The sequence below is a fragment of the Triticum dicoccoides genome, chromosome 2B, assembly GCF_002162155.2.
Source record: "Triticum dicoccoides isolate Atlit2015 ecotype Zavitan chromosome 2B, WEW_v2.0, whole genome shotgun sequence".
Taxonomy (NCBI): domain Eukaryota; kingdom Viridiplantae; phylum Streptophyta; class Magnoliopsida; order Poales; family Poaceae; genus Triticum; species Triticum dicoccoides.
In genome coordinates, this window is record NC_041383.1 from 24,385,702 (window position 1) to 24,408,573 (window position 22,872).

At 46.5% G+C, this 22,872-nt stretch overlaps 1 protein-coding gene across 5 annotated transcripts in view; it reads left to right on the top strand.

Annotated features, from left to right (window-relative positions):
• The first annotated feature begins 9,578 nt into the window (after nt 1–9,578).
• The window catches only part of LOC119361885 (coatomer subunit beta'-2-like), a 17,390-nt gene continuing 4,096 nt past the window's right edge, over nt 9,579–22,872 (top strand). The window contains exons 1-10 of one of the 5 annotated variants that reach the window (XM_037627048.1): nt 9,723–10,035; nt 10,146–10,223; nt 10,609–10,686; nt 11,423–11,577; nt 11,678–11,933; nt 12,562–12,784; nt 12,862–12,975; nt 14,256–14,411; nt 20,858–20,890; nt 21,013–21,882. In XM_037627048.1, coding sequence (XP_037482945.1) covers nt 21,816–21,882 — 67 coding nt within the window. In that variant the 5' untranslated portion in view covers nt 9,723–10,035; nt 10,146–10,223; nt 10,609–10,686; ... (5 more) ...; nt 20,858–20,890; nt 21,013–21,815. Of the gene's footprint in view, nt 9,677–9,722; nt 10,036–10,145; nt 10,224–10,608; nt 10,687–11,422; nt 11,578–11,677; nt 11,934–12,561; nt 12,785–12,861; nt 12,976–14,255; nt 14,412–20,857; nt 21,883–22,872 lie in introns of those variants that run through there. The other 4 variants (XM_037627049.1, XM_037627046.1, XM_037627045.1 and 1 more) reach the window with 4 other exon arrangements.

Sequence of the window (22,872 nt, forward strand, 5' to 3'; positions counted from 1 at the left end):
CACTACAGGTATCTCCGAAAATGTCTGTTGGGTTGGCACGAATCGAGACTGGGATTTGCCACTCCGTATGATGGAGAGGTATCTCTGGGCCCACTCGGTAATGCATCATCATAATGAGCTCAATGTGACCAAGTGGTTGGTCACGGGATCATGCATTACGTAACGAGTAAAGTGACTTGCCGGTAATGAGATTGAACGAGGTATTGGGATACCGACGATCGAATCTCGGGCAAGTAACGTACCGATTGACAAAGGGAATTGTATACGAGATTACTTGAATCCTCGACATCGTGGTTCATCCGATGAGATCATTGTGGAACATGTGGGAACCAACATGGGTATCCAGATCCCGCTGTTGGTTATTGGCCGGAGAGCTGTCTCGGTCATGTCTGCATGATTCCTGAACCCGTAGGGTGTACACACTTAAGGTTCGGTGACGCTAGGGTTATTAGGAAGACTTGTATGTGATTACTGAATGTTGTTCGGAGTCCCGGATGAGATCCCGGACGTCACGAGGAGTTCCGGAACGGTCCGGAGGTGAAGATTTATATATGGGAAGTTGTAATACGGTCATCGAAAAGTTTCGTGGTCATACCGGTATTGTCCTGGGGCCACCGGGAGGGGCCACGTCTCCCTTGGGCCCATGCGCCTAGGGTTGTGGGGATACCCTAAGGGGGGCGCCCCCCTTGGGCGCCGCCCCCCCTCTAGATCTCATCTAGAGGGGGCCGCCCCCCTTCCTCCTCTCCCTATAAATAGAGGGACGATGGGAGGGCTGCACACACAGCTCCAAGGCGCAGCCCCTCCCCTCCCCAACACCTCTCCTCCTCCGCAGAAGCTTGGCAAAGCCCTGCCGGAGTGCTGCCTCTCCATCACCATCACGCCGTTGTGCTGCTGTTGGAGCTCTCTTCCTCAACCTCTCCCTCCTCCTTGCTGGATCAAGGCGTGGGAGACGTCTCCGCTCCGTACGTGTGTTGAACGCGGAGGTGCCGTCGTTCGGCACTAGGATCTTCGGTGATTTGGATCACGACGAGTACGACTCCATCAACCCCGTTCTCTTGAATGCTTCCGCTCACGATTTACAAGGGTATGTAGATGCACTCCTATCTCTCTCGTTGCTAGATGACTCCATAGATTGATCTTGGTGATGCGTAGAAATATTTTATTTTCTGCAACGATCTCCAACAGTGGCATCATGAGCTAGGTCTACGCGTAGTTTCTATGCACGAGTAGAACACAATTTTGTTGTGGGCGTAGATTTTGTCAATTTACTTGCCACTACTAGTCTTATCTTGTTTCGGTGGCACCGTGGGATGAAGCAGCCCAGACCGACCTTACACGTATACTTATGTGAGACAGGTTCCACCGACTAACATGCACTAGTTGCATAAGGTGGCTAGCGGGTGTCTGTCTCTCTCACTTTAGTCAGATCGGATTCGATGAAAAGGGTCCTTATGAAGGGTAAATAGAAATTAGCATATCACGTTGTGGTTTTGGCGTAGGTAAGAAACGTTCTTGCTAGAACCCTATAGCAGCCACGTAAAAAACTTGCAACAACAATTAGAGGACGTCTAACTTGTTTTTGCAGCACATGCCTTGTGATGTGATATGGCCAAAAGGATATGATGAATGAAATATATGTGATGTATGAGATTGATCATGTTCTTGTAATAGGAATCAGGACTTGCATGTCCATGAGTATGAAAACCGGCAGGAGCCATAGGAGTTGTCTTTATTTATTGTATGACCTGCGTGTCACTGAATAACGCCATGTAATTACTTTACTTCTTTGCTAAACCGTTAGCCATAGTAGTAGAAGTAATAGTTGGCGAACAACTTCATGGAGACACAATGATGGAGATCATGGTGTCATGCCGGTGACAAAGATGATCATGGCGCCCCGAAGATGGAGATGAAAGGAGCAATATGACATTGGCCATATCATGTCACTATTTTATTGCGTGTGATGTTTATCATGTTTTTGCATCTTATTTGCTTAGAACGACGATAGTAAATAAGATGATCCCTCATAACAATTTCCAGAAAGTGTTCCCCCTAACTGTGCGCCGTTGCGAAAGTTCATTGTTTCAAAGCACCACGTGATGATCGGGTGTGATAGATCATAATATTCGCATACAACGAGTGTAAGCCAGATTTACACATGCAAAACACTTAGGTTGACTTGACGAGCCTAGCATGTACAGACATGGCCTCGGAACACAAGAGACCGAAAGGTCGAACATGAGTCGTATAGATGATACGATCAACATGAAGATGTTCACCGATGATGACTAGTCCGTCTCACGTGATGATCGGACACGGCCTAGTTGACTCGGATCATGGATCACTTAGATGACTAGAGGGATGTTTATATGAGTGGGAGTTTATTAAATAATTTGATTAGATGAACTTAATTATCATGAACTTTGTTTAAAACTTTTGCAATATGTCTTGTAGATCAAATGGCCCACGCTAATGTTGCTCTCAACTTCAACGCATTCCTAGAGAAAACCAAGCTGAAAGACGATGGCAGCAACTATACGGACTGGGTCCGGAACTTGAGGATCATCCTCATAGCTGCCAAAAGAGCACATGTCCTAGATGCACCGCTAGGTGAAGCACCCGTTTTCCCAGCAACTCAAGACGTTATGAACGCCTGGCAGTCGCATAGTGATGATTACTCCCTGGTTCAGTGTGGCATGCTTTACAGCTTAGAACTGGGGCTCCAAAAGCGTTTTGAGCAGCACGGAGCATATGAGATGTTCCAAGATATGAAAATGGTTTTCCAAGCTCATGCCCGGGTCGAGAGATATGAAGTCTCTGACAAGTTCTACAGTTGTAAGATGGAGGAGAATAGTTCTGTTAGCGAGCACATACTCAAAATGTCTGGGTTGCACAACCGCTTGTCTCAGCTTGGAGTTAACCTCCCAGATGACGCAATCATTGACAGAATCCTTCAGTCGCTCCCACCTAGCTACAAGAGCTTTGTGATGAACTACAATATGCAGGGGATGGTGAAAACTATTCCTAAGGTATTTTCAATGCTGAAATCAGCGGAGGTAGAAATCAAAAAGGAAAATCAGGTGTTGATGATCAATAAAACCACTAGTTTCAAGAAAGGCAAAGGTAAAAAGAACTTCAAGAAGGACGTCAATGAAGTTGCCGCGCCCGGTGAGCCAGTTGCCGGGAAGAAGCCAAAGCATGGAGCCAAACCTGAGACCGAGTGCTTTTATTGCAAGGGAAGCGGAAACTGGAACCGGAACTGCCCCAAGTACTTAGCGGACAAGAAGGCTGACAACACCAAAGGTATATGTGATATACATGTAATTGATGTGTACCTTACCAGTACTCGTAGTAGCTCTTGGGTATTTGATACCAGTGTGGTTGCTCATATTTGTAACTCAAAACAGGAGCTGCAAAATAAACGGAGACTGGCGAAGGACGAGGTGACGATGCGCATTGGGAATGGTTCCAAGGTCGATGTGATCGCCATCGGCACGCTACCTCTACATTTACCTACGGGATTAGTTTTAAACCTCAATAATTGTTATTTAGTGCCAGCTTTGAGCATGAACATTGTATCTAGATCTCGTTTAACACGAGATGGCTACTCATTTAAATCCGAGAATAATGGTTGTTCTATTTATATGAGAGATATGTTTTATGGTCATGCCCCGCTGGTCAATGGTTTATTCTTAATGAATCTCGAACGTGATGTTACACATATTCATAGTGTGAATACCAAAAGATGTAAGATGGATAATGATAGTCCCACATATCTGTGGCACTGCCGCCTTGGTCACATTGGTGTCAAACGCATGAAGAAGCTCCATACAGATGGACTTTTGGAGTCTCTTGATTTCGAATCATTTGACACATGCGAACCATGCCTCATGGGTAAAATGACCAAGACTCCATTCTCCGGAACAATGGAGCGAGCAACCAACTTATTGGAAATTATACATACTGATGTGTGCGGTCCAATGAGCGTTGATGCTCGCGGTGGCTATCGTTATGTTCTCACCCTCACTGATGACTTGAGTAGATATGGGTATGTTTACTTGATGAAACACAAGTCTGAGACCTTTGAAAAGTTCAAGGAATTTCAAAATGAGGTAGAGAATCAATGTGACAGAAAAATAAAGTTCTTACGATCAGATCGTGGGGGAGAATATTTAAGTCACGAGTTTGGTACGCACTTGAGGAAATGTGGAATTGTTTCACAAATCACGCCGCCTGGAACACCTCAACATAACGGTGTGTCTGAACGTCGTAATCACACTCTATTGGATATGGTGCGGTCTATGATGTCTCTTACTGATTTACCGCTATCATTTTGGGGATACACTTTAGAGACAGCTACATTCACTTTAAATAGGGCACCGTCTAAATCCGTTGAGATGACACCGTATGAATTATGGTTTTGAAAGAAACCTAAGCTGTCGTTTCTAAAAGTTTGGGGATGCGATGCTTATGTCAAGAAACTTCAACCTGAAAAGCTCGAACCCAAGTCGGAAAAATGCATCTTCATAGAATACCCTAAGGAAACCATTGGGTATACCTTCTACCTCAAATCCGAAGGCAAGATCTTTGTTGCCAAGAACGGGTCCTTTCTGGAGAAAGAGTTTCTCTCAAAAGAAGTAAGTGGGTGGAAAGTGGAACTTGATGAAGTACTACCTCTTGAAACGGTAAGCAGCGCAACTCGGGAAGATGTTCCTGTGGTACCTGCACCGACTAGAGAGGAAATTAATGATGATGATCAAGGTACTTCGGATCAAGTTACTACTGAACTTCGTAGGTCCACAAAGACACGTTCCACACAAGAGTGGTATGGCAACCCTGTCCTGGAAATCATGTTGTTAGACAACGGTGTACCTTCGAACTATGAAGAAGCGATGGCGGGCCCAGATTCCAACAAATGACTTGAAGCCATGAAATCCGAGTTAGGATCCATGTATGAAAACAAAGTATGGACTTTGACAGACTTGCCCGATGATCGGTGAGCGATAGAAAATAAATGGATCTTTAAGAAGAAGACGGACGCGGATGGTAATGTTACCATCTATAAAGCTCGACTTGTCGCTAAGGGTTATCGACAAGTTCAAGGGGTTGACTACGATGAGACTTTCTCTCCCGTAGTGAAGCTGAAGTCCGTCCGAACCATGTTAGCAATTGCTGCATACTATGATTATGAGATATGGCAAATGGACGTCAAAATGGCATTCCTTAACGGCTATCTTAAGGAAGAACTGTATATGATGCAGCCGGAGGGTTTTGTCGATCCTAAGAATGCTAACAAGGTATGCAAGCTCCAGCGATCCATTTATGGGCTGGTGCAAGCATCTCGGAGTTGGAACATTCGCTTTGATGAGATGATCAAAGCGTTTGGGTTTATGCAGACTTATGGAGAAGCCTGCGTTTACAAGAAAGTGAGTGGGAGCTCTGTAGCATTTCTCATATTATATGTGGATGACATACTTTTGATGGGAAATGATAAGGACTTTTGGACAGCATAAAGGCCTACTTGAGTAAGTGTTTTTCAATAAGGACCTTGGAGAAGCTGCTTATATATTAGGCATCAAGATCTATAGAGATAGATTGAGACGCCTCATAGGTCTTTCACAAAGCACATACCTTGACAAGATATTGAAGAAGTTCAATATGGACCAGTCCAAGAAGGGGTTCTTGCCTATGTTGCAAGGTGTGAAATTGAGCTCAGCTCAATCCCCGACCACGACAGAAGATAAGGAAAAGATGAGTGTCATCCCCTATGCCTCGGCCATAGGGTCTATTATGTATGCCATGCTGTGTACCAGACCTGATGTAAACCTTGCCGTAAGTTTGGTTGCAAGACACCAAAGTAATCCCGGCATGGAACACTGGACATCGGTCAAGAATATCCTGAAGTACCTTAAAAGGACTAAGGATATGTTTCTCGTTTATGGAGGTGACGAAGAGCTCGTCGTAAAGGGTTACGTCGATTCTAGCTTCGACACAGATCTGGATGACTCTAAGTCACAAACCGGATACGTGTATATTTTGAATGGTGGGGCAGTAAGCTGGTGCAGCAGCAAGCAGAGCGTCGTGGCAGGATCTACATGTGAAGCGGAGTACATGGCAGCCTCGGAGGCAGCGCATGAAGCAATCTGGATGAAGGAGTTCATCACCGACCTAGGAGTTATACCCAATGCGTCGGGGCCGATCACTCTCTTCTGTGACAACACTAGAGCTATTGCCCTTGCCAAGGAGCCCAAGTTCCACAAGAAGACCAGGCACATCAAGCGTCGCTTCAACTCCATTCGTGAAAATGTTCAAGACAGAGACATAGATATTTGCAAAGTGCATACGGATCTGAATGTCGCAGATCCGTTGACTAAACCTCTTTCGCGAGCAAAACATGATCAACACCAGAACTCTATGGGTGTTCGATTCATCACAGTGTAACTAGATTATTGACTCTAGTGCAAGTGGGAGACTGTTGGAAATATGCCCTAGAGGCAATAATAAAATGATTATTATTATATTTCCTTGTTCATGATAATTGTCTTTTGTTCATGCTATAATTGTATTAACCGGAAACAGTAATACATGTGTGAATACATAGACCACAACATGTCCCTAGTGAGCCTCTAATTGACTAGCTCGTTGATCAATAGATAGCCATGGTTTCCTGACTATGGACATTGGGAGAATGATGTGATGGACAAGACCCAATCCTAAGCATAGCACAAGATCATGTAGTTCGTTTGCTAAAGCTTTTCTAATGTCAAGTATCAGTTTCTTAGACCATGAGATTGTGTAACTCCCGGATACCGTAGGAGTGTTTTGGGTGTACCAAACGTCACAACATAACTGGGTGACTATAAAGGCACACTACAGATATCTCTGAAAGTGTCTGTTGGGTTGGCATGAATCGAGAATGGGATTTGTCACTCCGTATGACAGAGAGGTATCTCTGGGCCCACTCGGTAATGCATCATCATAATGAGCTCAATGTGACCAAGTGGTTGGTCACGGGATCATGCATTACGTAACGAGTAAAGTGACTTGCCGGTAACGAGATTGAGCGAGGTATTGGGATACCAACGATCGAATCTCGGGCAAGTAACGTACCGATTGACAAAGGGAGTTGTATACGGGATTACTTGAATCCTCGACATCGTGGTTCATCTGATGAGATCATCGTGGAACATGTGAGAACCAACATGGGTATCCAGATCCCGCTGTTGGTTATTGTCCAGAGAGCTGTCCCGAACCCGTAGGGTCTACACACTTAAGCTTCGGTGACGCTAGGGTTATTAGGAGACTTGTATGTGATTACCAAATGTTGTTCGGAGTCCTGGATGAGATCCCGGATGTCATGAGGAGTTCCGGAATGGTCAGGAGGTGAAGATTTATATATGGGAAGTTGTAATACGGTCACCGGAAAGTTTCGGGGTCATACCGGTATTGTACCGGGGCCACCGGATGGGTTCCAGAGGTCCACCGGGAGGGGCCACCTCTCCCGGAGGGCCTCATGGGCCATGGAGGGAAGGGAACCAGCCCCTAGTGGGCTGGGCGCACCCCCCCTTGGGCCCATGTGCCTAGGGTTGTGGGGATACCCTAAGGGGGGCGCCCCCCTTGCTTGGGGGGCAAGTCCCCCCCCCCTTGGCCGCCGCCCCCCTCTAGATCTCATCTAGAGGGGGGCGGCCCCCTTCCTCCTCCTCCTATAAATAAAGGGGCGAGGGGAGGGCTGCACACACACCTCCAAGGCGCAGCCCCTCCCCTCCCCAACACCTCTCCTCCTTCGTAGAAACTTGGCGAAGCCCTGCCGGAGTGCTGCCTCTCCATCACCACCACGCCATCGTGCTGCTGTTGGAGCTCTCTTCCTCAACCTCTCCCTCCTCCTTGCTGGATCAAGGCGCGGGAGACGTCTCCGCTCCGTACGTGTGTTGAACGCGGAGATGCCGTCCGTTCGGCACTAGGATCTTCGGTGATTTGGATCACGACAAGTATGACTCCATCAACCCCGTTCTCTTGAACGCTTTCGCTCACGATCTACAAGGGTATGTAGATGCACTCCTATCTCTCTCGTTGCTAGATGACTTCATAGATTGATCTTGGTGATGCTTAGAAATTTTTTATTTTCTGCAACGATCTCCAACATGCAGCAGGGACGGCGGCCGCGGCGGAGGCGGCGACGACGACGACGACGGCGGCGACTACACACGGTTCTACAACCTCCTCGGCATGTAGAACTGCAAGGGCGGTGGGCGGCGAGGAGCGGCGAGGGAGCAGCCTAGTAGTTTTTTTTCTTTTTTGTAAAATATTTTTAAATATGAACGAACTCGCCGAGGTTTGGTTGAATTTGCGCCGTGTTTGTGCCGTAATTTAAATTTTCAAAAAAACGTGGGCGCTGTGATTGGGGGCATCACGCCCCCAACGCGCGGTTTAGCGCCGGTGCGCTCCCAAGGGCGATTTTTAGCGCCTCCTGGGGGGCCAACAGCTGGAGATGCTCTAACAAAGAGTATTTAACCAAAAATTACCATAATTCATGAAACCGTGCCTACAAACTACCACTTTACGATTTTTTTCCGAAAACTACCATTTTTTTATTAATCTGTGACTAAAAACTATCAAGTGTGAAAATCAACTGATTCAGCCATTTTAAACGCGTTTATGCCAGGCCTGGCCCGCATGTAAGTGCTGACATGGCATCGTAAGTCAACACCGTTTGTTTGACCGTTAAGTGTTGACATGGCTTGTCTCCCCTCGCCCGTTGCAGTGGTCACCGGAGAGCAGCCCCTGCACTCCCCACGCAGCAGGCGGCGCATGCCTCTCTTGCTCGCCCCCGTCGGCTCCAACCACGGGCGGCCACAGCCGGGGCGCGGGCAGGAAGCGGGGTGCGCGCGGGGGAGCGCGGCGGGGCCAGGCGCGCGGCCATGGGCACGGCCAGGGGCGCGGCGGCCAGGCACGCCAGTGGGGCTTGACGAGGGGCGCGACGACGGGCACGCGGCCAGGGGTGCAGCCGCATCTGGAGGAGACGGCGCGACCTGCAGGCGGCGCTCCAGCGCGAACAGGGCGGCGGGGAGGTCCGGGCGAGGCGGATTTGGGGCGGCGTCTGCCAGATCTGGCGACGACGAGGCTGCACGCTGATGGGGAGGCCTGCCGGCGGCGAGCCCCGGGACGGCAGCCGCTCGGGGCGAGGCGGCCATGGCGACGGGCGGCGCGGGGCGGTTCGCTGGGCGGCGGGGCTGCGCCAGGGAGGCGAGGCTGCAGGATCCGGTCGCGATGGGGTCGGCGACTGCCGGCAGTGCTCCGGTGACCACTGTGGCGGGCGAGGGAAGATGAGCGGGGGCGCAGGCGCATCAGTCACGGGCGTTAACGGCTGGCCATGAGCGCTTCGTTACGCTGGCACCTAAACGGTGGGGTCGGGCAGTCAGATTCGGGTTTAACCCAGTCAAAGCGAGTAGTTTTCACACTTGATAGTTTTTAGTTACAGATTAATAAAAAAAGTGGTAGTTTTCAGAACAAAATCGTAAAGTGGTAATTTGTAGGCACGGTTGCAAGAATTGTGGTAGTTTTTGGTTAAATACTCCTCCGACGAGCGTCAAACAGGAGCTCCCCAGCAGACCCGCCGCCGTGCCATGGCCGCCAGCATCGGCGAGGCCAAGAGCTCTTCGACCATGAATCCTTACAGGTGCGAGCCCCTTCCCAGCCTGCTACTCCTTTGCTCCTCGCATTCTGTACTCAGTTTTACTCGGACGAACCCTAGGCTGAACAGGATAGAAAGACCCAATCCCCTTTGCCCCACTCGACACCAGGATTCAAAGATGCTCTCGACTTTGATATAGAAAAGTAGCTCTCAGCCCCCCGCATATTTTAATGGCTCCCTGCCGCGGTTTGTTGGGCTCCGTCGCTTCCACCAGTCAGCATCGCATCCATCCTCCTCCCCCCTATTTAATCAAACGGAGCAGAGTCCATTTTTGCTCGGCCTTCTTGATCACACAGCTAACTAGATCGAGCGAAGTCAACGGATCTCGCGCATAGTTCTCAAAGGTGGAGTTCGGTGGTTCTGTGCATCCATAGGCAACCCGTAGATCGACCGGATTTCTTCCTTCTTTATGGATGCTTTTTTGAGCAGCTAGATTTGGTTTGCATCCCTGCAGGTCTTCCAGGCCGGTGTTTCCGGAAGCTCCAGCTCTGCTGGTCACCTGTGGGGCGATTAACCATTGTTCAGATTTAAAGTATGTGTATGCTCATCCTTGTTATCATCTTGAGTTCTTCATAATGCGTGATCTCCAAAGCAGATGAAACAGGGCATGCTATTTCTGTTTACTGCATCGCTCTGTTCATCTTTGTGCTTAAAACTTCCAGGATTTCTGTTTTCGAGTGCCCTGTATACTGGGGAGGGTCACCTCTTCCCTGCCTGCAATATTCTTGAACATATTCGAGACCTTTGGGGAAGCCATCAGGGTGTGATACAATTAAGAACATCACCCTGTTTTAGGGTACCTATTCATTAGAAATTTCTGATGTCAAATACAGATATATGCACACACCTGGGAGACCAATTATGACATGTCCCTGCAGGTTTCTGATGTCCTATTCATTAGAAGCTTCTCCCTGCAGGTTTTCCTGGTTGGTGTTTCCGGAAGCTCCAGCTCTGTTGGTCACCTTTGGAGCCACCAACCATTCTTCAGATTTAAAGTATGTGTGTGTTCATCCTTGTTATTATCGATTTCTTCATAATGTGTGATCTCCAAAGAGTAGGACATGTTATTTTGGTTTACTGCATCGTCCTGTTCATCTTTGCGCTTAAAAACTTCGAGGATTTTTATTTTAGAGTGCCATGTATATTAGGGAGGGCCACCTGTTCCCTGCCTGCAATATTCTTGAACATAATCAAGACTCCTGGAGAAGTCATTTGGGTGTGACACAAGAACATCACCTTGTTTTAGAATACCTGTTCATTAGAAAGAAAAATATGTGAAATGCAGATATATGTGCATTTAGTGCGCACACCTGGGAGACTACATATGACATGCAAAACTCGATAAATAATCATTGTGGGACTAAGTAATTTTTGCATACTAATTTTCCTATTTGAAAGTTACATAATCTTTATATTGTTTTCCAAGCGAACTCGATAATCAGGGGTTGCACTAACACATCATATTTTCCACTTAGACTACTGCTCGGAATGGATTTAGTGCCATAACATCACTGCCAACCCTGACCTGATTTGTGTTAGTGTTTGAACTATAAGATTGCAACTAGTCAACAGAGCACAGTGCTTCTGACCGTTTGCTCATGTGTGTATTGAAATAGTGTTTTAAATTTCGCTGTAGAACTTTCTTTGCAAGAATTAATAACGTGTTCTCACTGAGAAACAATTAGTACTATGTGCATGGTCTTATTCAAGATTTTTTTTTGTGTGTCATAGAAATGGCTGATCAAGCAAGTGAACTTGAAGCCCTGGAGCTCATATTGACAGATGCAAATGCAGAGCCTACCAAGCTATCATATGCACTTATAAAGTCAATTACAACAAATTTCTCTCAAGAGATTGGTCGTGGTGGTTTTGGAGTCGTTTACCTGGTACGATTTGTTATTGATCATTTCACAAATGCTAAATCTTCCTACTCCTGTGGAGCAGAATTCCTATGTTGATGCTAATAATACGTTAAGTTATATATAGGGAGTTCTTCGGAATGAGAAAGTTGCTGTCAAGAAACTTTTTATAGAGCAGGATTTTTCTGGTGAGCTATTTGTGGATGAGGTTAACTGTTTAGTAAGGGCAAAACACAATAATATAGTAAGATTCTTAGGCTATTGTGCGGATACACAAGGGGAATTGGTAAAATTTGATGGAAGACATGTTATGGCAGAGCTACGACAAAGGTTGCTCTGCTTTGAGTATGTTCCTAATGGAAACCTTCACGATTACATTAAAGGTATAAGCTTTTAGCTTTATTCCCCTATATGTAGTTTGTACGAGAGCAAGTACTCCCTCTGATTCATGTTAATATGAATCGGAGGGAGTACCAGATTTCAATCTTGAAAATTCTTTGCTAAATTATACCTTATTTTAGCGCATTGAAACTTTAAATTTTATCATGTGTTTGAAAGTGAAAGTTGGACCACATCCTAAACATAAGCACTACCATCAAACCAAAAATTGAGTCTAGCCCCTCAGAATTATCTTACCCATCGTTCTTTACCAGACAAACTAGTTTATCAAAGAAACAAATATTTGTTTGAATCATAAATTGTGGTGCTATGATGTGCATCAGTGCTGCTGGTTATTCTGAAGTACTAACTGTCTTGTGATGTTTAACATATAAATAATATGAATAGATAGAACTTGGTAAACAACACCTGATGTTCTCAACATTGACGTTATGCAACCTAAGCATTAAGCTTTTATAATAATATAACAAAGAGAACTGCAAAACATTGGCAATGTACCACTTTGTTAAACTCCCATATATTTTCGTAGCTACGATCTGAATCATGGAAAACTTTTAGCAATGAATTGCAAATACAGTACCAAATTTGAATGCCCTTCTGTTCGGTTTACAGGGATATCTCATGGAGATGAATGGCAAATACGCTATAAAATGATTAAGGGAATTTGTCATGGATTGCAATATCTTCATAAAGAACGTATCGCCCATTTGGATTTGAAGCCAGACAATGTTCTGCTCGACGCTTACATGGAACCGAAAATTACAGACTTCGGTTTGTCAAGATTATTTGATGAAGGACAATCTAGAGTGTTTACAAAAAACATTCCTGGAACACGGTAAATTTCTTTTCTTGATATCAAGTCTGTTAAATTTGCTTTATGCCGTGACGCTTTAGATTATCAATGTCTTGCAGGGGATATATTGCACCAGAGATCATAGACAAAGGATATATTGCAGGGGATATATTGCACCAGGAATTGTAGTCTCAAAGCTATTAGTGGGGCAGAACAATTATGACATTGAAAATGTAAGGACAATTTACATAAACATAACAAAATTTACCAGTTCTGCATTATCATCATATAGAAAGTACTCCCTCCGTCCCATAATGTAAGACGTTTTTTGGGACGGAGGGAGTACTTAGTACCAGTCATAATAGGCAAACTGTGTTGGTTTGCAAACTAGCGATTCAGTGTATAGGGTTTATTGATCAATCTACGCCATGCTCCTGGTTATTCCAGTACAGAAGATGGCGTACAGTAGCCTGAGGTAGGGACAAGTGACGAAGCAGTGTGAAACAGTTCACTCAACAGAACAGACAGTCAGGGCAGGGCATCAACGGAGCTTGCAGTAGGCAGCTTACGTGCATCTGCGTCTTGCCGTTCCTCAACATCCAATCGGATACATATATGTACAAATTAATATAATATATACTTTGGGGGGTGGGGGTGTTGGTGGGGGGTGGGGGGTGGGGTGGGGTAAGTTTCTCCAGTTCAAGTGGTGCAGTAGCAAGCCACAACCACTTTGATGAACACATGCGGTACACTACGCTGGTGGGTAAATGAGAGTGGTTGCTCCATGCGACAGAGGACCTCAATGGTGAAGGCAGAGACTTCACGGGAAAGCAATGATATTTTCTCTTCTGTGCTTGGCATGACATGCTGTGAGGCTGGAAGCACGAAAGCTTTGCTAGGGAACATATCACCCTGACACACAGTTATCAATTAATTCGTCAATAGAAGAACAGTGCTTCTGAAAGTATGAAAACTAATAAATACTAATGTATACCAATTTCAAACAAATGTCGAGTATGTAATATCGAGTTACCAAGCGTTATTAATGCTAACTCGAGTTTGTCTGAACCTGCAAGGTAGTCGTATGTGTGACTTTATAGAATTGCCTGACGCATGTTTGGACTGGTAACGTTATTAACTACTCCCTCCATCCCATAATATAAGAGCGTTTTTGACACTACACTAGTGTTAAAGACGTTCTTATATTATGGGATGGAGGGAGTAATTGCTAATAATAGTTTCACAAAGCTACTACCACAAGCTTAAAAAAATGCTGATGTCCATTTACGTTTTGAGGTCAACAACATTGACCATTATATTTTACAATCACGCATTGAAAATATTTTATATAGTTCTGTTTTGAACATATTTACCTTATTCTGCTCTGACAAAAACTGAGCTTGTTGTCAAGGTTGAATCTTGGAATAACAAATATCTTGAATACAGATGTTAGTTTTTTTTTTCTCATCGTTTACTGTGCTGCCATCCTTACTAATATGTGTTAACATTGCAGTGGCATGAATCATTAGATGTGGACTGCACACAAGCGAAGAGCTGCATCCAAATAGCTCAATCTTGTATGGAAGCTGACCAACATAAGCGACCTACAGTAGAGGAAATAATCAAGAAACTGAATGAGATGGAGAGCCTAGGGTCTTCCATATACAGGGTACGGTCATTCAGGGAATCACTGGTGGAAAAAAGGCCTTTGGTCGCGGTTCGCAACTGCCATTAGTCGCGGTTGCGCAACCGCGATCAAATAAGCGCGACTAAAGCCCCTCACCTTTAGTCGCGGCTGCTTAAGAACCGCGACTAACGGCCCGTCCACGTGGGCGCCAGGCGGCCGTCGGGGCGGAGGACCTTTAGTCGCGGTTCTTCTGGCCAACCGCGACTAAAGGCCGCCACAGGTTTAGGGTTTTAGCCCCCCCCCCCCCTAAACCTGTTTTCTGTTTAATTTGTATTGTTTTATTTCTTTTGTGCTTTATTTTAATTTTGAAGGAGTTTCATATATTCTACGGTACTACATACATGCATATGAATGTACAATTTCAAATAAATTTGAAATTAGAACCAAAAAGAATTCAAGAGGAATATACAATATATATTCAATATCATCGGATGACCATATACAATTTTGAACAAGTTTCCATACATGATTTAATGCATATAAAGTTCTACGTCCTTGTAATAGTGTTCTCCTTTAGGATGGAGGACTTCCCTGCTGAACCATCCAGCTAGTTCCTCTTGAAGTGGTCGGAAGCGAGCTTCTGGACTAAGCATCCACCGGAGGTTATTCCTCTGAGCATTGGTATCACTCGGAACCCGCTCAGAGGTGTATCTCCGGATCATCTCACAGACATAGTATCCACATAGATTGGTCTCCGGTGGCTGAATATCCCCAGCATTCTTAGCCTTTAACATTTTGAATTCTAGCTCTTTTTTGAATTCACCGACCTTTGTATCTACGAACCGTCTCCAAACCCTACGAGGCAAAGAAAATTAAATGAACAAGAGAGTTATTAATTAGTTACTTGATATTAGGAAATGAACGAAATAGGTCGATCGATATAGAGCGCAAATGAATGAAAATAATTACTTCTGCAGCATTCTTCTCATGCCGCCCCAAAGCTTTGGATCCATATTCACAGAGTCGTGGACGAGACATTCTGAGGTGTTAACTTTAATTACTAGCAGAATCCAGTGGAACCTGCGGACACGATACATGCACAGTACGTCATGCATAACTCATCGATTAGCCGGCCACATACCATGCATGGAGTAAACAAAAGAGAATGTGCTCAAGACAGAAACACTCACTCAAAATGGTAAGGAAATAGAATATCACTTTTGAGTTCCTGCTTTGTAAGAAACTGCCACAGGTCTGCCTCCACGTCGGCGGGGTGACGCTCCAACACATGTCCATTAACGATGTGTGGGTCAATGAACCCAACATCATGGATGTTCCTTACTCTGCATTCCTTAATCTTCATTCTGCATGTATAATAGCGGACACAACAATATAGTTAGGACATATATATAGTGCAGGCTATATGAACGAGATGGGGTAGAAATTAATAAATCACTTACAGAACGTAGCAACTGATGATAGATTTATCGAGCTCGCGCAGATTGAAAAGCTGGAACAATTCACTCAGTTCAATTTGTACATAGTAATGTTTGAAGTGATGCTCATGTCTAACTTCCGCATAAATATATTCTTTGGCGTTTTTATTTTTTATGTAACCCTTGTACCATTTCAGCAGACCTTTCATTTGTGGAGGTAGATCCTTTTCCTGCGCAGGCTCGACGAGAGGCCCATTCTTGACATATGTAATTACTACCTCCTTCACTGGCGCCTCATCAAGGCCTAACAGTTCACGAAGAGTAATACCTAAGTTGGCCGCTTGTTCTCTGGCACTCGTTACAGTCAATCCCTGTGCTGCCGCAACTTGTATGATCTCGGGGGCATCCGGACAGAAGGCTTCCACTATAAGCGGGGCAATCGATTGTTTACTTTGTTCCCCGAGCTGGGCAACTTGTTTCCCGCTTTTTTTACTTTCGGCCTTCTCCCGCTCTTTGTTCTCCTTGAACATGAGTGCCTGCCTGCGAAGTTCACGTGGATAGTCGTTAGGCAGATTCTTCGCGGCTTGGGACGGTGTGCTCAAAAATGACTTAGCCCACTTCTTTTGCTCATCAGAAAATACTGGCTTGGGCTCGGGCTCTCTTTTCTTCTTGCAGTCCGCCTTCCATTTCTCCAAATCAGCAGCCGCGGCCGCGTCGACTTCCTCGGCACTACGTTCCCAAGGCCTTGTGGGGAGAGGCTTCAGTGATGGCTCCGGTACCTTTGTGGTCTTAGGTACATAAGGGTCCGGGTTAATAATCCAGGACTGCTTCTGCTTCTTTGCCGGAGGTGGATTGGGGGGCGGCGTCTGATCACCCGCCGGACGAGGACTGGGGGGCGGCGGCTGATCACCCGCCGGACGTTGTGGACTGGGGGGCGGCGTCGGCTGACGTGACGGAGGTGTAGGTGAACCGCCACCACCACCACCACCACCACCACCGCCACCGCCACCACCACCACCGTAGGGGGGTGGACTTGTTGTCCTTGGCGCCTCGCCTGGAAACTTGACATCTTTCGCTAGGACGAATGGTTCGTCAAGGTAACCAAGATTGTTGAAATCCACCATTGTCATTCCGTATTGCTGGTCCACCTTTACCCCACCTCCTGTTAGCTTGAACCATTTGCACCGGAACAAAGGGACCTTAAAGGAGGGTCCATAGTCAAGTTCCCATATCTCCTCTATGTAACCATAATATGTGACCTTTTGCCCATTCTCGGTTGCTGCATCAAAGCGGACACCACTGTTTTGGTTGGTGCTCTTTTTATCTTGGGCGATCGTGTAAAATGTATTCCCATTTATCTCGTACCCTTGGAAAGTCGTTATAGTCGAAGATGGTGTCTTGGCCAACATGTACAGCTGATCTACAACATCATTGTCATTCATTAAATGTTTTCTCAACCAACTGCCGAAAGTCTCCATGTGGGCCTTCCTAATCCAGGATTCAGGCTTCCCCGGGTTGTCCGAGCGTAAAATATTCTTGTGTTTCTCAAAGTACGGAGCCACCAAGCTGGAATTGGTCAGTACAGTGTGGTGTGCTTCAGTCAGAGAATGGCCGTCCATACATATCATTGATTTCCTTCCGATCGTGCCTTTTCCACTTAGTCTCCCCTCGTGCCGCGATCGAGGAAGACCAATCGGCTTAAGGTCAGGAACAAAGTCAACACAAAACTCAATTACCTCCTCATTTCCATAGCCCTTGGCGATGCTTCCTTCTGGTCTAGCACGGTTACGAACATATTTCTTTAATACTCCCATGAACCTCTCGAAGGGGAACATATTGTGTAGAAATACAGGACCGAGAACGAAAATCTCTTCGACTAGGTGAACCAGGAGGTGCGTCATAATATTGAAGAAGGATGGCGGGAACACCAACTCGAAACTGACAAGACATTGGATCACATCGTTCTGTAACCGTGGTAGAACTTCTGGATTGATTACCTTCTGAGAGATTGCATTGAGGAATGCACATAGCTTCACAATGGCTACTCGAACATTTTCCGGCAGGAGCCCCCTCAAAGCAATCGGAAGCAATTGCGTCATAATCACGTGGCAGTCGTGAGACTTCAGGTTTTGGAACTTTTTCTCCGCCATGTTTATTATTCCCTTTATATTGAACGAGAATCCAGACGGGACCTTCATACTGCTCAGGCATTCAAAAAAGATGACCTTCTCTTCTTTGGTCAGAGCTTAGCTGGCACGACCTTGAAACCATTCCGGATGCCGGTCATCAGGGTCTTTCAAACGTTGCTGGTCCTGCCGTGCTTCCTTTGTATCATTTGTCTTCCCATACACGCCCAAGAAGCTTAGGAGGTTCACGCAAATATTCTTCGTAACGTGCATCACGTCGATTGCAGAGCGGACATCTAGGACTTTCCAATATTCTAGCTCCCAGAATATAGATTTCTTCTTCCACATGGCTGCGTGCCCGTCAGCTCCCTTCGGAACTGATTGTCCGCCAGGACCCTTTCCAAAGATGACTTTCAAATCCTTGACCATATCAAATACCTCAGCACCAGTGCGTTCCGCAGGCTTCGGCCGGTGATCTGCCTTGCCGTTGTAATGCTTGCCTTTCTTTCTTACTGGATGAATTTTCGGAAGAAATCGACGATGCCCAAGGTACACGTTCTTCTTACAATTTGGCAAATGTACACTTTCAGTCTCATGTAAGCAGTGCGTGCATGCATTGTATCCCTTATTTGACAGTCCCGAAAGGTTACTAAGAGCAGGCCAATTGTTGATGGTTACGAAAAGCAACGCTCGTAGGTTAAATTCCTCTTTTTTGTGCTCATCCCACACAAGGACACCAGGTCTGCCCCACAGCTGTAAAAGTTCATCAACTAATGGCCTTAGGTACACATCGATGTCGTTGCCGGGTTGCTTCGGACCTTGGATGAGCACTGGCATCATAATGAACTTCCGCTTCATGCACAACCAAGGAGGAAGGTTGTAGATGCATAGAGTCACGGGCCAGGTGCTATGGCTGGAGCTCTGCTCGCCAAAAGGATTCATGCCATCTGTACTTAGACCAAATCTTATGTTCCTTGCGTCAGCTGCAAAATCTTTGAACTCTCTGTCGATCTTTCTCCATTGCGTTCCATCTGCGGTGTGTCTCAACTCCCCGTCCGACTTACGGTCCTCTTTGTGCCATCGCAACAACTTGGCATGCTCTTTGTTCCTGAACAGACGTTTCAACCGTGGTATTATAGGAGCATACCACATCACCTTGGCGGGAACCCTCTTCCTGGGTTTCTGGCCCTCAACATCGTCACCAGGGTCATCGCCTCTGATCTTATAACGCAATGCAGTGCATACCGGGCATTCATTTAAATTCTCGTATTCACCGCGGTAGAGGATGCAGTCGTTGATGCATGCATGTATCTTCAGAACCTCTAAACCTAGAGGGCAGACAACCTTCTTTGCTTCGTACGTACTGGCGGGCAACTCGTTATCCTTTGGAAACATATTCTTCAACATTTTCAGCAAGTTTTCAAATGCCGAGTCAGCTACACCTGCCTCTGCCTTCCATTTCAGCAAATCCAGTGTGCAGCCCAGCTTTTTCAGACCATCATCGCATCCGGGGTACAGCGCCTTTCTGTGATCCTCTAACATGCGATCCAAATTCTCCCTCTCCTTTTCAGTTTCGCAGCGTCTCCGTGCATCAGCAATGGTCCGACCAAGATCATCAACGGGATCATCACGTGCCTCTTCTTCACCTTCCCCTTCACCTTCAGCATCCTCCATGAAAGTATCACCGAAATGAGCAAGATAGCTTTCATCGATGAAATCATCCCCTTCTTCATCTTCTTCCGTTATAACCCCTCTTTCTCCATGCTTGGTCCAACAATTATAGCTTGGCATGAAACCGTGCCGAAGCAGATGCATGTGAACATCTCTTGAGGAAGAGTAACCCTTCTGATTCTTACAGATAACACATGGACAGATAACAAAACCCCCCTGCTTGTTCGCATTAGCCACTACGAGGAAATCTTTCAAACCCGTAGTGAACTCGCCGGAGAGTCGGTTACCGTACATCCATTGCCGATTCATCTGCATTATTATAATATAAAATATATAATTAACCATCATGCATTTGTTAAACTAACTAGCTACAAACAATATAAATTAAACAATGAACTGCACACATGCATATTTTATCAATGACACATCAAAGGTTCATCAAGTTGCTAACCGCGATCGAGGAGTGTGGCTCCAACACTTCATGTCATGTTTGTTTCATGCTCTTGGGGCATTTCATCAAACACCTTATGTGCATAAGAGGAACTAAAAGCAAACCTACACCCACTTGTGAAGAGAATGGCTCCAAATGGCTAAGTGTTGGCTGCTGGATGGGTATATATAGGGGAGGGGCTTTAGTTGCGGTTGGCCTGGCAAACCGTGACTAAAGGTGCCCGAAGGCCTTTAGTCGCGGTTGTCCTGGCCAACCGCGACTAAAGACCCTCACGTGCGCCAGCTGGCCACCGAGCGCCCTGGGCCCAGGCCTTTGGTCGCGGTTCACCTCCAGAACCGCGACTAAAGGTCCCATTAGTCGCGGTTCCTACAGCTTCGCGACTTATGGGGCTGGACGGAAGCCTATTTTTTCACCAGTGAATATATGTAATCATGTCCTCTTTTAACATCATATGTAACATAGGAATTTGTCTGGTGCATATTCCACCTTTTGGTGCATATGTGTATCCCACATTTTAAATATAATACAATCATTAAAAACATCACTCACTTAAATGACTGCAAAGATCAGTATTAAGAATATATGACTGTTTGTGCCTTAAATTTCAGCCTCCAAATTGTCAAAGCCATCCATCATTTTGTGAAAATTATAACAAACTGTTTTTTCTGGTCACTTTGATCAAAGAGGACATGCTCCAGTTGAAAAATGATGACGTAGTTTTCATTGTCTTCATTGATTGCATTCATTATCTTCATTGATTTTATGTTTATCAGGCCCTCATTAATGACTTTAACTTTCTTGTAGACAAACTCATCCGACTCAGAGAACCTGATTCAGGTAGAGCCTCTTGAACTCCATTTCCACTTGGAGCCAAACACGCACATATCAGTGACACAAAAACTAAAGCTAGCCAATATTACTGATGGCTACGTTGCTTTCAATGCAATGGAATGGTCCAGCATGGCGAAGTATGGATTCTCTTGGTCAGGGCCAAGCAGAGGAGTCTTGTTACCACGGTCCACGCGTGAACTTGGGCTAATAAGGGAAGCACATGAGATGTCACCACTGTCTGTGCAGTGCAATGACGTGCTCATTGTGCGGAGCACCGTGGTGAGCGAGGGTTTCAAGACCCGCTACATAACTCCGGACATGTTCAAAACACACACGGGTAGAAAAGTGCATGAGGTGAAATTGGGCATTCTTGTTGTACCATCCGTAGCAGAGTCCTCAGCACGTACAACACATACTCTATCAATGTCTCCAACAGAAAACCAGGATCTCGAAAAGGCCAAAGAGGAGCTTCATAGGTTGGGTTTAAGTGCACATGAGAGACCACATGGCACAAATGCTCAGGTGAGTTCCCTAACTAAGGCTAATTAGGACTCTTCTTTGTATTCCTTTTGTTTAAGATTACTACCTTATCTCCTCTCTTTTAATTGTATATATTTGGCATAAGTCCCATGAAATACACTATCAAGTTGCTCTCATCATAACATTAATCATATTTAGCAATGGGACCCCCACAAACTGACAGGTTTAATCATATCCGAATCATGATTTTGGCTATAAAATCTGGTTCAGCTTTATCATTTGTAACAAATACGTGTTACATATATTTTTACCTTTCTGTTGCCAAAGCAGACAACGTTAGCTAGCCAGTATTGCATAAAACTAAATATCCCTGTGAAGCTGAACACACTGTTAATGCTTAGTGCTTAATTTTTGTTGACTGTTAAATGCATTGGCCTTCCATTAACTTCAGATGAGCCAAGAAACTGCAAGATCCACCGAGCACCTTGCCATCCACCCCCTGGAGCTTCGATTCCTTTTGCCGAAATAGGCTTGCGCCCCGCTATATTAATATAGCAACCACCCGATACAACCAGAAGTTCGACGCTGGGGCAAACAGCACAACCAAGCCCAAAAGAAAAACAAGAGAAAAGCAAAAGAAAGAAATGCCGGCAGCACCGGATGAACGAAAGCTGAAGCATCCCGCAACCGTTGCGCCCACCGGAGATATCCACCACGCTCCCATGCCATCGAGTCGCCGCGAACCAAGCAACACCTTCAAGAAGGACTGCGACGACGACGACGCTGCTGCCCGGACGAATCCTAGGATTTCTCCCGATACACGGAGGGAAGTGGGGGAGAGGTACTCCCGACGCCCTGCAAGAAGGTTGATGGCGCCCGCAGGCGTCACCGCGTCGGTGCCGGGCGGACCCGAGAGGGATTTCGCCCTACCCCTCAAACCCACAACCCAGGACCAACCGGCGGCTCCACCTCGCCAACCGCCCACCACCCTGCGCCACCACAATCACGAGGACACCACCGTCGCCTCTCCATCGAAGACACTGCGAGGCCGGCTGAACCAAACGAGACCACCGCTGATAGGGACCGGGAGCACCACCGCCACGTGGGAGGGGACAACCTCCACTGGCACAAGCAGTAGCAGACCGGACGCAGGCGCGGGAGCACGCCGGACCCCCTGCCCAGCCGGGCCCAGAATGGGCCCGTTAAGCTCCTGCAGCCACGTTGCAGCCGACGCAGCGCGGAGCCGCCTATCCCAACGACCGCATCCCGACAGCCCAGCCAGAGGAGACCCGCCGGAGGCCAGACCAGCCCGCCCTGACCCAGATCGGACCCAAAAGGGCCCAGATCTGGGCCTGCAGGGCTCCGCCGGCCGACTGACGCCGTCAGCCGCCACCGCCGCATCTGCGCCCGATCTACACCGGAGCACCGCCCGCCGAGGTGCACCATCGCCGGAAACCGCCGCCCGAGCCGGGGAACCGCGAGGGGAAGAGGAAGAGGGCCGCCACCGC